Consider the following 16837-nt stretch of genomic DNA (forward strand, 5'->3'; position numbering starts at 1 on the left):
ATTACTCTTGCTTCAAACAGTCAAGTTTTTGATCTTGCTGTAATGTTTTACATAATGGTTCAGCGTGCGTGATATAAACACTCTTTTGAGAAACTTGCCAAATGAATTACAGGGAAATGTCATCCCAAGTCTTCTGCTCTTTAGCCTGACAGATGTTCTTTATTAACAGTCTTCTGAAATCATGTACAGAAAAGCTGACCCTATTTAAATAGAGCATCAGGGACACCAAAGGACGGTTATACTGAAAGATATTAATAAACAAAGGCAACAACCCTAAACTCAACCCTTTTAAGGCACGCATACAACTAGCAGTAAATTGAAACAGGCTATTAATGCTTAAACATTTCACACTAGGGACAACGGCTTTTGGTTTATCAAGGGAATACATGCGCTGACAAGCTTTATGGGGATGCAGATTTCATTTTCCAGCAGGAATTTACACCTGCCTACACTGCCAAAATATTACCGAGCTTGATTGGCCGGGAAAATCACCAAACCTGTCCCCCATTGAGAATCTAAGAGGTATTGGCAAGAGGAAGGTGAGAGACACCAGACCCAGTAATGTAGACATCACTGTCAACTCGGGCTTCCATAACAATTTTTTTAACCGCTGTAGGTATAATTATCAAAATAAAAATAAAAAAACTAAAAATGTTTCAATCTGTGTTCTGAATCTATATAATATGAGATTCCCTTTCTGTTCTGAAGTGAACAGTGGAAATAGATTCAGTTCAATGAAATAGATTGGAATGCTGTTGTGTTTGTGCCACGACAGCTTTTATAAGTTGTCCATAGTCTCCTTTAAAGTGTGGTTCACTTACAGTGTCTGCAGCAGTCAGGTTAATGCCGAGCCCTCCAGCCCTCGTACTCAGCAGAAACACAAAGATATCCGTCCTACAGGGGGAAGTCAGTGAAGGGAGGAAGAGACAGGGAAACACACAAAATTAAAAAGTGTAGTTAAAACTGTACAGACTAAATCAGGGGTGGCCAACGAGTCAGAGACCAAGAGCCACAAAAATTAATGTGGTGCTGCAAAGAGCCACAAAAATTAATGTGGTGCTGCAAAGAGCCACAAAAATTAATGTGGTCTTACCAATGCACTTCCTCTCACATAGAAACGAAATGACATAGAATAAAAATCAATACATTTGCAATTTTCAAAGCAAGATTTATTGTGTTTGTAAGTGTGTTTAAAATTGTACTTGGAGCTCTATCAAAGACAAATTTCTGTTTTTACTACATGTTTTTACTCCAACTATCCATCCATCAATCCATCAATCCATCCATCTATAAGCCCGTGAGGAATTGAGAGGAGCAAAAGTAGAGAAAAGAAACTGAAACTTAAGTATAAAACTCATAACCGAAGTATTGATCAATACTGATCCCAACGTTTGCAACAATACATCAGCTTTATGAGAGGATCGAACAGCCGCACACTGAAAGGCAAAGAGCCACATGCGGCTCACGAGCCACAGGTTGGGCCACCCCCGGACCAAACGCATGAACTGTATCGTGGTATAAATTAAGTTAAAATGTAATTTAAGAACCAGCCTGGCAGCAGAACTGGGTTTCGTTCACAATGGCATGGTTTTCTACAGTCTATTAAACTTTAGGAGAAAAGAGACAAATTAAATGAAACATGCACCTGACACCAACGGTACAACGTTTAAAATAAAGCCTCTTCAATAAACCACAAACTCTTATTACCCGTACCTGCTACAACGAGAACCAGACTTACACCAGTGGCTCATAGCTACACTGTAATGTAAACCACAGCGTGTGGTCTTATAGGGATATGCTCACATGCCCAAATTTTTGGACCTACATACCCAAGACTAAACTGCACACTTATTACAGGGAAATAAGAGAAAAGCTGATTTACAGTAAGTTATGTAGAGGGGGAAGGTTTTTGGTTTCCTACTCATACTCACTCACACATGCTCACACACACACACACACACAGTAGATTGTATCTTGCTGTACCCACCGGCTCTGGAAGTCAGCCACCATGTCTCTGCGCTCGGAAATCTTGGACGATCCATCCAGGCGCATGTAGGTGTGCTTACGATAAACCATGTACTCCTAGAGAGGTGGGATGGAAGCAGAGACAGACATCATTTGGTGTTTTTTATCCAAGAGATATGTTTGTATGGTTCAGATGAGAGTTAAGAAAGAGATCCAAAAAACACTCAGCCAGAGCACCAACGACTTATTAAACATCTAAAATCAAAGGAACTAAAGTCAATCAGACGGGAAAGTCACGACTAACATTCTGAAAAACATGGATTTGTGCGGCCAGACCTCCAGTGATCACATTTGCTACTGATTTTAAAACCATCAAGCCACACTGCACATCCAGATTAAAAAACAGAACCTGAAGTTTGTTTTTTCTGGATTTAACACTTTGGAACTTATGCTCGGCTGTTTAAGTGATCCTACAAGAAGAAGATAAGCCGTGCAGCTACCATTTTTTTAAAGCTCCAAGGGTCCTGAAATACAAACTCTGTTTGTCAGATTTTCCTTCAGATAACAACTTTTTGTCCAAACGATCAAAATCCCACATTTCCTAAGCACATTTGCTGGAATTAAAACCTCAATCTCTGCCCAGAGAGACATTGAGAAATGCAGAATTTGATATTCTATCCCCCCAAATGTCTGCGAAGCTGTTCTGCAAAAAGTGTGTGCGTGTGTTTGTGTGTGTGTGTGTGTTAGGTCTGCTGGGAGGGGGCACTGATGAGGTGACATGTTGATCTCTCTGTAAGCACCCCCCCTTTCATAAACCCCGACCTCCTCACTCACACATGTCAGTGCCCCCGACATGAAACCAACCAACCAGTCACAATTACTGCCACACATCACAACTCACCTCTCACAATCGTTAGCTATAACAGCAATGATTCCACACTATGTTCTCTGTGACCCCCACCCCTCCTCTCCAGACCCCTGTCATGACTCCTGAGGCCTCCTGCCCTCCCCTCTCTGCCTGGCTGTGTTCCCAGCAGCCCCATCTGCTCTGAGTGAACACTACATTAGGGAGCATTAGTCCGCTGCTCGCCAAACTGCTGCTGACCCTGTTGAGTCGAGCTTTGATAGCGTGCCAGCAGGATGTTGCAGATATTGTTGCTCTTACAGAAAGCCTTACTCAGCCACTACTTTATTTGTTCATTATGAAGAACGTTTCAGAAGACGGTCTGAAATCCCTCAGCCTTGGGCTCCATCTGTTGTCATCTCTGCCATGTTCAAATCTCTGCTGGGGACTGAAATCTATACCTCAACAGCTGGCAGTTTATTCTCATGTGTTGCTGAGTTAGAGTTAATAATGAGTGACACAGCTAGATTTCTGCTGAATCTGTGATTTCTCTGCTAATGTTATACATTCAAGTAAAGCTTTAGCTTAACCAATAACTGGAATGAATGTTTGTCTCGTTAAACCAACTTTAAAAGCTTTTCTTAACTTGTTCATGATATGTGACAATTCTACTAATGATGTATGGAGAAAAAACACTAGGATTCGCTTTGTTTTTGCTCTTCAATATAAGGGCATCTCTATAAAGCTCTTCTTGGTTTGGTGCTGAAAGCCAAAAGCAACCATGCCTTGTGTTCCTATGGGGTCTTTTAGTTTTGCTGCTCCCACTGCACAGAACTTTCTCCAAAATGACTTGAAAATGGCGGATCTTATAATTGGCCATTGCCAGTGTTTCTAGATTTTAATCGGTGAGCAAGATTCTGCACTTCATCTGTGAAGCCATTAGCACAATTTAAACTGTTGTTTTCTATTTGTTTGTAAACTTTCTTTCTTGTATGGCTTTTTATGACACATGCGGCTGCCCACGCAGCACTGCCATTGTAAAAAATAGTCCTGATCTCACTGCGTTACTTACCTGGTTAAATAAAGGTTAAATAGAAAAATCTCCTCTGGCTGCATTTTACACCAACCCAACCAATATAAATCAGCTCTTGGAAAAATAAATGAGTAATGAATCCAACAAGTAAAAAAAGACTGAAGAACATGGTGACAGTTAGCGTTCACTGCCTAACTTCAGCTGGGAACACAGTGTGCAGGGTCATCGTCTGAACAACCAAAGGAACGAAGAGAACACGACAAATAGGCTCGATAAATATGTTAGGAAGATAATAATCCTCATTGCTACTGTGGCAAAGTCTTCAGACCATCTTAATCACAATGTAATGCATTATCACGTAGCTATGTTACTTGATCCTGATTGGTCAAAACCCCATGACAACAGTAGCTAGTTCTCATCTAAAAGAGAACCTGAAGGTGCAGGTCAAATCTGTCAAATATGGAAAGGAGTCAGAGCTTTGTTTTTTCTGCCTGTTGAAACTGTGGCAAAAAAACACAATGAATTTTTAACCACTGAAATGTTTGAACCAATGTTTTTCCCCACATTTTTTTAAAATTATTAAAGCAATGGCTAAAATGTTTGAAATTACCTGGACAATCATGTTCTTAAGATCCCTAAATAAAAAAGAGGAGTGTGGAGAGACTGAGCTGGGATAATGAGCCGTCTACAGTCCAGCTGCTTTGTGGTTAACATACACTTTAACTTTGGTTTGCATGGTGTTCTAAGAGTGCAAAGCTAAGCTTTTGTGGTGTTTTTGGACTGAATTTATATATCAGAGGGTAAAAGCAAGATATACTTGTTTGTTCTGGCTTGTTCACATGTAAAATGGGTTTTTCAGATCAATCGACTGCATGACCGAGTCCATTAAAGAGGTAAGAAAAAAGTGTTGCATTCACCCATCATTGTCCAAAGTTTACAACCACTATTAACACAACTCCATTTCCCATGGGCGTTACGAAACATTGAAGTGTCTTTATCAGAGTTTCATGATAGTTAGTCATGAAAAATAAGAACTGACAGGCACATTTTGTTGGAGTTTTATTTCTGTAATCTGTACCGTCTGATAAAACTCAGCTGTGGGCCTTCCAGCCAGCACTGTAGTCGAAGTGTCAGACTTACAGAACAGTAAAAGGCCGTCTAAGCAGCCACAGACACACAACTGAAGAAGGAGGGCAGTGGTTTGGCGGACATGCTCCACTATCAAGAACGCAGACTGTGTTATTTTTCTCCAGGCCACCCGGATTTTTGCAATCCATCACCCTGCAAAGTGATGTCACCAGAGGAACGGGCAGCCGACTGGCGACGAAAACAATGACACTAATGGCAGAGATTAGCATCAGCCTCTCTTTCAATCTCTCTGTTAGTCATAGTCTCATGTTCAGGAAATCAGCTCCATCTGCAGAATTTTTATCCCCGACAAATAAGAAAGACAAAGCGGTCCAGGAAAACTGAAGCCAGATTGGGCGAATATATGATTTCATTCCTGGATCTCTTAAACCTATTATAAGAGGCGGCACTGTCACAGACTCCAATCACTGGATGAGGTCACTCATGTACTATAAGGAGGCTGTGATATTGCTTCAATAGGTGAAGAAATTACAGCTTTGGGAAGGCAGCTCCAGGTGGAGACAGTGCGTGAGAGGAACATTAACACAAACTGACTCGCCTGCATTATCTAAGACATCTTGAGCATTCCCACCATTGCTGGTTTTCCTCCGCCAAGGCATTTCCACTACTTTCCAGACACACAGGAAGACAGTCCTTAACCACCTGGGCTGGGTCCATCTGCCATCAAAAGATCTGGCTGTGGAAACAGCATTGCACGGTGTGAATGGGGAAGGAATTCCCGATGACATCATGCCAAAGGCATTCAGCTCCATAGTGATGTTTGCAACAAATATGAACGTAACAATAGAGAGCGCTGCAACAAGGTTGTTCACGACCGATCACCCGCAGTGTTCTCTGCACCATTGTTCCCTAATGGACAGTTTAGATTAACAGACTGTAAAAATGATTGAAACCAAGTCTCCAAACAGATTAAAGCTGATCACAGTTTCAGAGCCTGTCCAAGAAGTTTTATGTTCTGGTTTTCTTGAGCATTCGGATAAAAAGCCTTGTGCATAAACTACCAAAACAATATGAAGACAAATCAATGTTGAATCTGAGCCCATCAAAGCAGTTTAGAGCACTTATGCTGAGCAGATAAAAATAAGTCTCTATAAATCTATCTGGTGTTTTCTTTTTCTGGCTTTGTGTCATCTACTCAAATTAAATCCCATCTTATCCCCCCCTCTGTCTGCTACTTCTCCATTTTTCAACTTCATTTCTTTCTCTTCCAGCCCAAATGATCTTGCCACTCCCATCTCCCCCTCTCCCCTCACTTCTTGCAGTCCTCCCTCCCATCTGGCTGCCTCCCCTGCAGATGAGACCCCGCTAATTAGGCCTGACCTGTTAATTAGCCGACTAATGATTGCACTAACGAGAGACAGGCAGGCTGATTAGAGGCACTGGAGCTCAATACCTTACTACTGTATGCACTGCTGACTAGTTAACAAGCAGCATGGAATCACATGGATACATACATACATTTAAGGTAAGTTGTTGGGGAGGATAGAAGATAAATCTGTGTCTTTGTGAATGAGGGAATCTTACCAAGTTTTAAACTCCTTTCAAGTAGTTCAAAGGTCTTCTATTATGGCGCGGGTAAAATAAATCTTTGAATTAAAGCAACTTTTTCAAAGAGAAAAGCATTACGATCCTGAGTATAGGTTGCATCTAAGTTTTTTATGCTTTTGTTTTCTTGTGTGAAAGTTTCCATTGTGTTTGCCAAAGTCCACAATGTCCAGTTTTTGTGCAGCTGTGTATCTCCTTCTGGTTCCATTTGCTTTACCAATGTAGAGTTTACTCTACAGCTAGCTACCTGTACAGTAGCTGAGCTCAATCTACAGTGACCTTAGAAGTTATGAGGCACTGACCGAAGGGTCCTGCTACCTGCCTCCGCTGGCCATTTGTTGTTTCAAACATGAGAAATTCTACAAGGTTTGCTTACTAATCATTGAACCATAACTGTGTTTCAGTATATGATTATTACCTTGTGAGGGAGAAAAAGCTGATATAAAATAAAACACCAGGCACCGCTTGGCCTTCTGGTTAAGTTGTGCACCCATATAGCGGGAAGCACGAGTCCTTCTCCAGCCTGGTGCCCCTTCCCCTCCAGCATTTCCCCACTCGCTCCTCTAGTTTTTCTGCATAGTCCACTGTTCTGTATTTCCGAATAAAGGTGTAAAATTTCAAAAATATTACTTAAGAAAAAGGAAACACTGGATTGCTCTTCCTCATAATGTATCCCAGCATGTTTTGCGCTGTAAAGCAGTTACTTGCTTATTGGAGTGCAACCTCTTCGTTGAAACACTGAAACACAATAGACTGTTTCTGTCTGTCATTTTTACCAGTGTATTAACTTTACAGGTGCTGTTTTTTGTATTTTGGAAAGATAGTGAAAAAACAAGGAAACTGGGGAAACATCAGGTTGTACAGGGCTGCAGGCTGGGATTGAACCCTCACCACCTGCCTTGAGGACAATGGCCTCGCCGTGCATAAATCAACCTCTGAGCTAATCCAAGGCCTGCACACTACTATATTTAGGCAGTTTACAGTGTGTGTGTGTGTATGTGTGTGTATCAATACCTCCAGCAGGTCTATCATACGCGTCATCTGGGAGTAGATTAGGACTCTGTGTCCCTGGGCCTTCAGCCTACTCAACAGGATATCCAAGGTGTGGAGCTTGCCGCTTTCCGTGATAAGGCTCTCCTTGTCTGAAAGACAGAGAGAGGGAAAAAGAGCAAAAAGGGAGGGAAACAGGAGGAGGGGGAGGGAGAATGGAAGAAAAAGGGTGAGAAGGAAAAGAGAGAGGGATCAAGAGTTGAAAACCCAAAACTACATGTATGGATATTTTGCGTGGTCAGGAAGTCATGCAAAACCTGTGAAGGGACAGTGATTTTATAAACAAAGTTATACCTCACTACTCCTCTTGTCTTGTGCACTCAAAGTGTTTCTAAACAAGAAAGTCTCGTGCCTCCACATTTTTCTGTCAAATTCAGTGACTGGCATTACACATGACTAAAAAATGTTCGATAATCGATTTTATTTTTTATTTGAATCCCATACAAAGACATCTGAACTCATTTCAGTCTCTTGAAGAACCAGCTTAAAATTATTTTTAAGAACTTTAAAAATCCCTTTTTTGATAAGCTGTATGCAAATATGTGAGTGTTCTGCAGCCAAAACTCCTCATTACTGCATGCTCATCCTTCTTGCAAATATTTAGTGTGCTCACAAATAACTTGGCACATCTGCTCTGTGGGAGAATAAAGACAGCCTTCGAATCAATTCAGATGTTATTCACACTCCAATAATCAATACAAGTCCCCAATAAGACTGGATTTTCTGGGATGAAGATCCTTTCTCCAGAGAGGATCAGCCTGGAGATCAATCCTCCTAAATCTGTTCCTGATCTGGTGATTGTTTTAATGAAGCGCGAGGTCTTATTGACACGACTTCTAAAGGAAGCAAAATGATGGTGGAGAAGAATAAAAGAGGATTTGTTACAAAGGGCGATTTATGGAATATTTTAAGCACCGAAGAAGTGGGACAAATCAGCCCAGCAGTTGGTCTTCCAACACCACATTGGGTGTTCTTCAAACCTTGTATGACGGACCACGTACAAGGGGCAAGGTCTGCGCCCTCAACGTCCAGCTGATGAGGAATTAACGTCATCTGGCACAATGGTCGCCATCGACCCAGTGACAGGCACACTATGGTGTTTGAGCAAGGGGTCGTGACCCTGAGCGTGGAGAACCTAAGGCCAGGTCCAGGGTCAGGGGACAGGGTCAGGCCGGGGTTACAAGAGAGTCCCTATGGGAGAGTCAGGCTCGGTCTGTCTTGCCCAAGACTTGGACACTTGTTCCCAAGCCCTTTTGTGCAGTGAAAACATCAGCCTATAAATATTTCCATGTCTTATTTCCTTGCTTTGTCACTGAAATGTAACCAACCGCGTTTAAATCACGCTCCATTTATCCCAAACATGAGGTCAGAAAATTTAAACTAAAGCTGTGAAAACAGATGGAAATGAAAAAGTCTGCCACATCACCCATCTGTGAAACCACATCAAAACAATTAAAGGTGCTCATTTATGCTTAACTAGCCAACAATACTCTAAAACAACGCATTTTCCCCTATTTTGAACCAGCAGTAGTCTATGCTAATGTGTACTCAAGCTGAACCCTGACCGCTGACCTGACCCAAAACAAAGGTCAGGCCCGGCAGAGGTGTTAAAGAGGAACTAATGGAACCAATGAACAGGGGAAACACTCAGGGGAGGATTTGGAGGTCTCACCTTCGGGTCACTGTGGAGTGGGGTCAGTTTGTCAAACACATTCAGCCTCACACGCACAGTCATGGAGCTGACAAGACGAGGTCTGAATTCAGGTTTCATTTATCCAAGTCTCTGATTTTCCTTCCTCCATAAAGATGGAGGATTGGAGACAGAGTTGTTTTTCACTTGTGTTCATCTCTCATTGGTTCCTCGAGTGGGAACAAAATGGATCAGACCAAAGGAAAGGGAGGTAGAGAAACAAGGAGGGTCATGAATGTAACCAATGTAATGATGTCAAAAACACAACAATCACTAAAATTAACCAACTAAACTAGGGATGCACGATTTTGGATTTTTGCCGATATCCGATATATCGAAACCCCTTTTGGCTGATACCGATACCGATAAACACAAGTTTGTTTATTTTTTTCACTGTAAAGAAAGCTAAGTTTATCCTGTACTGGAATTTATATGTTACTCTTATTGTGACGGTCTTAAGAAACACACATAAAACAAGACAAAAAAACATTAGATTTTACCATAAATAAGAAATGCATTATTTTTTCAAACTCGAGACATTCAGTATTGAAATACAGAAAAATAATTTCTTTAGATCACATGAACTTTAAATGTACAATGCATTTTTAAACATAACTAAGTTGCATTTGATTATTTTAGAGCTACTGTAACAACCTGGTGACAGACACAGAGCTCTGCAATGCAAATAAATGAAGTGCTACATTTTATTTAAGGAGCTTATTTTTCAGATGGAAAATAATAATAATCCTAACTGAATAGCACCTTATCGGCTGTGCATATCGGCAGAAATTTTTATATCTGCCGATAGCGATAAATGTGTTTTTAAGCTTTTGTCAGCCGATACCGATATTGTACCGATAATACTGTGCATCCCTAAACTAAACTTAAAAAATCAACCTATATAAGGATGCTTCTACACATGTCTGTAGTTAAGTTTGTGTATCAAGAGACAAGGACATAACAGATTCACAACCCTGGTCCTATGGTAGACCAGTAACAGGCCCTGGCGTCAAGAAGATTGAACAAAAACTGAACAAAGCTGAAAGCAAAAGGGAAGCCAGAGTGAGACATTAGTCATGTGAGGTTTTAAAGGAAATGTTTCCACACAGAGGATGAAGGGGGTCTGTGGTGGCTCCGGTTAAACTGAAGCGGTATTAGCGCTGTGGCAGCGGTGGTGATGTTGTGGTCCGGATCAGACGGGGCCTCTTTACCGCAGGTGCCAGTCTAACCAGGGTTGCTGCTCAGTCAAGGGTACTCATCTCTAGCGCTGCTGCCAAACACCAAAATGCAAACCACCGACTCAGCAATGTACATTTAAAGGCAATATTGCTCAACCTCTGCCACCAATCTGTTTCAGTTTAGCAGATTAAATCTAAGCCTCCAGACTCTGATGTCATTTGAAGATGAGTTAAAGCCCCCGTCTAAGGGTCTCTGTGGCCAAACAGGTCTAAATATTGTACGTATTTAATCTAATTCTTGAGGCACATATACTGTAAATCTGAAAATCCCATATTAAGCAGTTGGATGCCATTATTTCTGTAAGAGGAGACATGTCAGTCGAGCTAATCCTCTTGTTTATGGCAGGATTATAAAGGAGACAGTTGTTAGCCGAGCAGCTCTGCTCCTTAAGAAATCTGATATTGCACTACACTGATGATATCTCCCACATTTAATCTTTATGTCCAGCTGAGTGCACCATCTGATCACTATCATAACTAATATTCAGTGCCATTCACTCTGCAGAGAAATGATTGCTACTGAAAGAAGGTGCTAAATAATCAAACCAAACCAAGGACACAGATGTCCATCAGAGATATTAAGAGTAGTAGAAAAATGATTTTGGTGCAGAAATGACCCCAACTCCCAGAGACCTCGCTGTGTGGCTTATAGAGTGAGGGAGGTGGTCGGGTTCAAAACATTTAGCGCAGCAAGCAAAAAAATCCCTGTTTCTAAATATCGCTGCCATGTCCCATAAAGCCGAGCCAAGAGAATGAATAATTACAATTTGGGACGGCTTTGGTGGTCTGCCTCATTCCACGTTACACCTAATGCTGAATATAAGCTGAGAGTGGCTGCACTGTGGTCACAAATGAGAGAGGTGATCATGTAACATGAAATATGGAGCGCTCAAAGGGGTTAAATGGACGTGTTGACGCATCTAACACGTGTGTTGCTGGGAATAAATTGGTCTTTATGGTTTGTTTACCCAGCAACAACACATTATGTGTAGCTGAAGGATAAAAAAAAGGGACTCCGATTTCGAGCAGCAGAGAAACCAGGAGGAAGGATTTCAAAAATGAAAAATGCTTCAAGATGCACAAAAACAACTTTCTAATTCTTGACGGGGAAGGGAAAGACTGTGCCGAGACCACACCCCAAAACACAAGCAAATCCCACTTGGTGTCACACCACTCTGCCGTTGCCATGGATACACATATCAAGCTTCGCCACCTGCCCTGCCCCCCACCCACCTAAATCCAATCCAGTCTAACAGCGGTATTCAGCCAGCCCTCCTCCTCCTCCTCCGCTCCGTACCTCCTGCTGGCAGATTAAACTACACTCCCCTGTCCCTCCTCTCCCCTCCTTTTCTACCACATCCACTGCACCCTCTCCATCCCCTCCCCTCACTGTCTGTCCCCCGACAGTGTAATCCAATCCCTGTAGGGCCAGAGCCAGGGGCCTGACACGGTCCTGACCCAATTAGAGGCCTGCTGCCAGCTAATTAACCCCGGCCCAGCCCTGGTGCCTGGCGCCTGATACTCCCAAACCAACTACGGCGCTAATTTCATTAATACGCCGCTACAATCTTCTGTCCAGTCCTGTCCTGTCCCCCTTCCCCTCTGCTTCTACTGCTGCCATAGCCAAAAGCAGGAGCTGCTCTCACCAGGATGGGAAGCAGGCCAGACTGGATGCAGAAGGAGGAGATGAACTGCAGTGGGGAAAAAAAGGTCCCGTGCTGATAAAAGAAGACGGATGGATGGATATGTGAGAAAGAGAGACAGATGGAGGGATCGAAGCAAGCGTCAGCCCCTCACTGTATAATGATACATTACACTGTGCAATCAATAAGTCAATGGGTAACACTTGTTCTGCACTGCTTATGATGGAAATATTACCCTGACACTGCTCTGCTGCTGCTGCACATATCGACAAAAGTCAGACTGAAACTTAATTTTCTTGCAGACGCAGCATCAGTGCAGCTAAGAGCCAGATGCCAGCAGGAGGATTGGAAAGTGACAAAAACGTGAGTTTAGCTCCTTTTTAGGGTTTCGTAAAGTTTCACAGATGCTAAAAGGAAAGTCTTTTTGCGAGTTCACCAGAAGGAGAGAAGTAACAAACACACATTCCCAAAAGGCCCACAAATGTAACTACGTGACTATTTGTGACAGAAAGTGAGTGATGGGCTGTGATTATGTGTGTGTGTGTGTGTGTGTGTGTGTGTGTGTGTGTGCTTATAGGACATGTTTGCAAATGCATCACTGTCTCCTCTCAAACATGCGAGGAGACGATTCTCTCGTTTCTCTAGGAGCGGTTAAGCAGGGGAAGAGACAGACAGTCTGATGAGGACTCGGAGCTCCGTGGAGGGGAATCTCACCCCACCACAGCACAGCAGCCCAGGGTGAACTCTGTCATTAAGATAGATTACTGCTAGTTACTCTTGGCCAGCACTGACTCGACACACACCGCAGATGGAAGCTAACTGGCCAAAGCACAGAGTAAGCTACATATTACTTGGCTCCCTTTACAAAGATCTCACCATAAGATGTGAAATGTGGCTAATGTCTCCCCCTTCAGTCAGGTTTAAGACTTTTCCAGTATCAGTGAACACTCATGGCACATTGGTGGCCACAAATTAGAGTCGGAAATCAAAACATCCTTTACACACTTGACTGGATCTTTTATTCAGATTTTTTTCAGTGGGTAAAAACAGCCAAAATTCCCGCAGACAGGCAGCGGTGCCAGCTCTAACACAGACTGAGAGGGGCAGACGGTGGTGTGGTAAGGCAGGGTTGTTTCTTCGTGCCTGTCTATCATAGAGCCGAGGGAAACTTCCTGCCATTTTGCTGGAGAGCAGAGTTTCTTTGAAGGGACAGGAAGGCAGGGCTGCATTTCCCACAGACTGGTGCAGGCTGCCGGGCCAAACCTGACTGGTCTAGCCCAGCAGAGAGACACAAATGCACAAGCCCCTTTTCTGTCTCCTTCACACAGACACAGCAGTGACAGTCGATTCCCAGCGAGAGACGATGCTCGAAAAAAGAGTCAAGAGTCGGGGCTATAGTGAGAAGGCCATCATTTTGTGGAGCAGCTCCTTCTAATTACAGCAAACGACATGAGGGGCCACACAAACAGCCAGGGAGCTTATTTCTGTGTCACGCAGGAATGTTCTGCAAATACTTCGACAGCACGCAAAACTATTCACTCTCCATGAAATGAGCCACTGTTTGAAAATAAAGCTGCTGCATGTGAAGAATCTAAGAATGAAAGAACGGTGACCGCAGGACAATCTAGCGAACAAACAAGACTTTGAGGGTTCTGAAATCTTCAGCCAAAACCTCTTTTGCTGGTGTGTGTTGGTTGCGCGGGTGCAGTCATGGCTGAGATTACCCAGCATGCATCTTTCTTCTTGGAGAACAGTCTCCGTAGAGTGGGAAAAGTGCAAATCAAAGTGAATATCATCAAAGAGAAGCTCGTGTGATGTTTTTTTCAATGAAGCATCTTCTGCTGTCACAGGCACGTCATAAACCAACAAACAAAATTGGAAAACCTAAGGCATTCCAGCCTCAATTGTTTTTTCCTCCTCTGTGGCCTGATTCTTAATAAACCCTCTGATTAGATTCCTCAGTCGATATCAGCGGGCAGCCGTACTCACGCCATGGCGCTCAAAACAAACAGTTATTCAGCTGTGCCATTTGTTCTGGGAGGTGTGGGGCTGGGAGCGCAGAGGAGAGGGAGGCTGGGAAACTTCAGCCGGGCTACTGTACATATCTGGGCCTTGATGTGGCAACAATGTGTTCAGCGGAGGAACGGGTGCCGGACTGTTGGGTCACTTCCTTCCTACTGAGGCTGAGAAAGAGGTGGGAGACCAGACCCGGACTGTAAGGCCGCGGCCTGGATACTGATTTCAGACCAGTGTGCAGCCCTCTGTCTGCTCGCAGGAGCTGCAGCGCGTCCTTGGGGTGGTGTGTGTGTGTGTGTGTGAAGTAAGGAGCAACGCTGGTGAGCGTGGGAGAGTGCGTGTGCAGAGGTGAGAGACACCTCAGGCCCCTGTGTGAGTGCTGAATAGACCCGATAGTACACTCTCACACACACACACAAACACACACCCACACAGACGGACCATCTATTAGTGTTACCTAACTGAGCACTTGAACAATGACCAGCAGCTAAACTTCCTCGCTTTGTCTGCCTCCGTAGAACTTCACAAGAGCTTTCAGACTGTTCTCACACTGATACACAAACACTTGTTTGGTTCTCACTTTTTCACACAAACACCCCGACGGGCGCTTGTGTACACCAATGAGAGAAATCAAACAATTAGGATGTTGCAATTTGTTAAGTAGTGAGTAAAGGATTTAAAGGAGGGATGTGATAACAAAGGTTATAGATTACATGTAGCCGTAAAACAAGTCTCATGAAAAAACAAACGTGTCAATTTAGTGCCAGGATTCTCAGTTACAACCCAAAACGGGAAAAAAACAAGTCATCATCATAATCCACAGCGGAGCCAGTTTATCAGAATCTGTGGGTTTGTGCAGGTCAGTGGGAAGGGAAGTGTTGTCTGTAAAACTGCAATGGCCTCCCTCACCCTGGACATCCATCAGCTCTCCGAACCCTGGCAGCGAATCAGCTCCCGCTCTGCTCCAGCTGACCTCCACCTCAACGAGCTGAGCTCTTCCGATAAAGCGCACACGTACACCCACAATCCTGAATTCACACCTCAGTGGAAAACACTGATATGTGTTTATGTGGGGGGAACTTTTGCAACAGCATTTTATCTCAGTAGGAGATTGTGAGGGATCGGCTGCCTGGCAGACAGACAGGCAGTGACAGAGGAGGGTGATGTGCCCGGCTCTGCCCTGTTGACCCTGCGCTGGCCTTTGCAGATTCTCCCACGGGCTCGTATATCACACTTCTGTCAAAAACTGGAAATCCACTGTTTGATAAGACTGTCAGTAGAATTTTTCAAGCTTGTGATACAGAATCTTTGCTTGCATGCTTTTTTTTAATGCAGGCTATGTAACTGTTTCACACATGAACCCCAGATATTTTCAAGATAGATTCCCTTTGAAGCCCAATGACTTTAGTGACTTGTCTTTCACACATGCACCTCACTGTAAGAGATCATCTGTGCTGCATGAGCTTTCAAAACTCAAAATATGTTTGCCTTAGGTGAAGGACAGGGGCTGGGTTGCATACGCAAGAGGGAGGGGAGGTGTCACAACAAACAGGCATTTCACTTTTCACTTCCCAAGAAAAACTCTGGACAACATCGGGTGGAGATGCTTGTGTTGACGCAGTTTACCTATACAATTTCAGGAAATTGTAAGGAGTGTAGGGCATGTGTGAAAAGGGCTCATGGATGGTCTAAGCTTCACAGCAGTGGGTTAGCACAGGAGTTCACAAACTTCTTAGCCTATTATCCCCAAATTAGTAGTGCAATGGACCACTGCAAAAAGAATACACTAATGGACTAATCCCAAACAAAAAAAAAAGGACAAAAACAGCATACAAAACTGAATTTAGCTAAAAGATTTAAAAAGAATTGGACCATCTATGTGTACATATTGTGTTCCCCAAATTAATCTGCTGCTGCTGATAATGTGATTATTATGGCCTCCGCAACACATTTTTTGTTGTCTTTTGGCAACAAAGAAAATGAAAACAGTTCAAAAATTTATGTTTTCATGGTTTTATGTCAAGTTTAACCCCAATTTTTTTATGGTGTTAATTGCTTATTTTTGATTTTGGAAACAAGTGTGCGCTGAAGCAGAACACCTCGCCGTCTTTGTGTTCACTGGGACATAACAACATTTCAAGAGACGCTGAAATAGAGCAATGACACTCCATCTGGGAGTAGAAACTCAAATTTTCTTACCAGGTATCCGTATGAAGGACCATCCATGTCGCGGGTAGATCGCCATCATGCCCCCAGGGCATTGTGGGTGAAAGGAGTTGGCCCTGGTTTGCCAGTCTGAGGCGAGGTCAGGCGTGCCGTAAAGGAAGCACTGTTTGAAGATGGTGCCCCCTCCAGCGCGTGTCACCCGCCACTCGTACTCAGCGCTGCGGTCGTCACAATAACGCTCCATGGGAACTACTGTCACCTAGGAAACCACATAAGGAGGATGAGGGTTTCTATATTTGAAACAAAAGATGATACTGCGTAGCAGAAGTGTAAGATTTCACTACTTTCACTACTACTTACTACTTCTCTTAGCTGTACATTTGTTTCTGAAAACCTCCAAAAAATACCACTGAGGATGTTTTCCTGAATCAGCAGGTTCTAAAATATATATATATATATATATATATATATATATATATGTGTGTGTGTGTGTGTGTG

At 43.2% G+C, this 16837-nt stretch overlaps 1 protein-coding gene across 1 annotated transcript in view; it reads right to left on the reverse strand.

Annotated features, from left to right (window-relative positions):
• Positions 1–16837, reverse strand: part of ino80 (INO80 complex ATPase subunit) — a 46215-nt gene that overhangs the window by 10214 nt on the left and 19164 nt on the right. Inside the window, exons 27-30 of the mRNA XM_074685118.1 lie at positions 16373–16598; positions 7551–7678; positions 1988–2082; positions 822–894 (exon numbers count right to left, since the gene is read on the reverse strand). Of these exons, the coding sequence (XP_074541219.1) occupies positions 822–894; positions 1988–2082; positions 7551–7678; positions 16373–16598 (522 nt within the window). The remainder of the gene's footprint in view (positions 1–821; positions 895–1987; positions 2083–7550; positions 7679–16372; positions 16599–16837) is intronic.

The sequence above is a fragment of the Halichoeres trimaculatus genome, unplaced genomic scaffold, assembly GCF_033239565.1.
Source record: "Halichoeres trimaculatus isolate MK-OKI-2021-1 unplaced genomic scaffold, fHalTri1.1 fHalTri1_scaffold_13, whole genome shotgun sequence".
NCBI classification, from domain to species: Eukaryota; Metazoa; Chordata; class Actinopteri; order Labriformes; family Labridae; genus Halichoeres; species Halichoeres trimaculatus.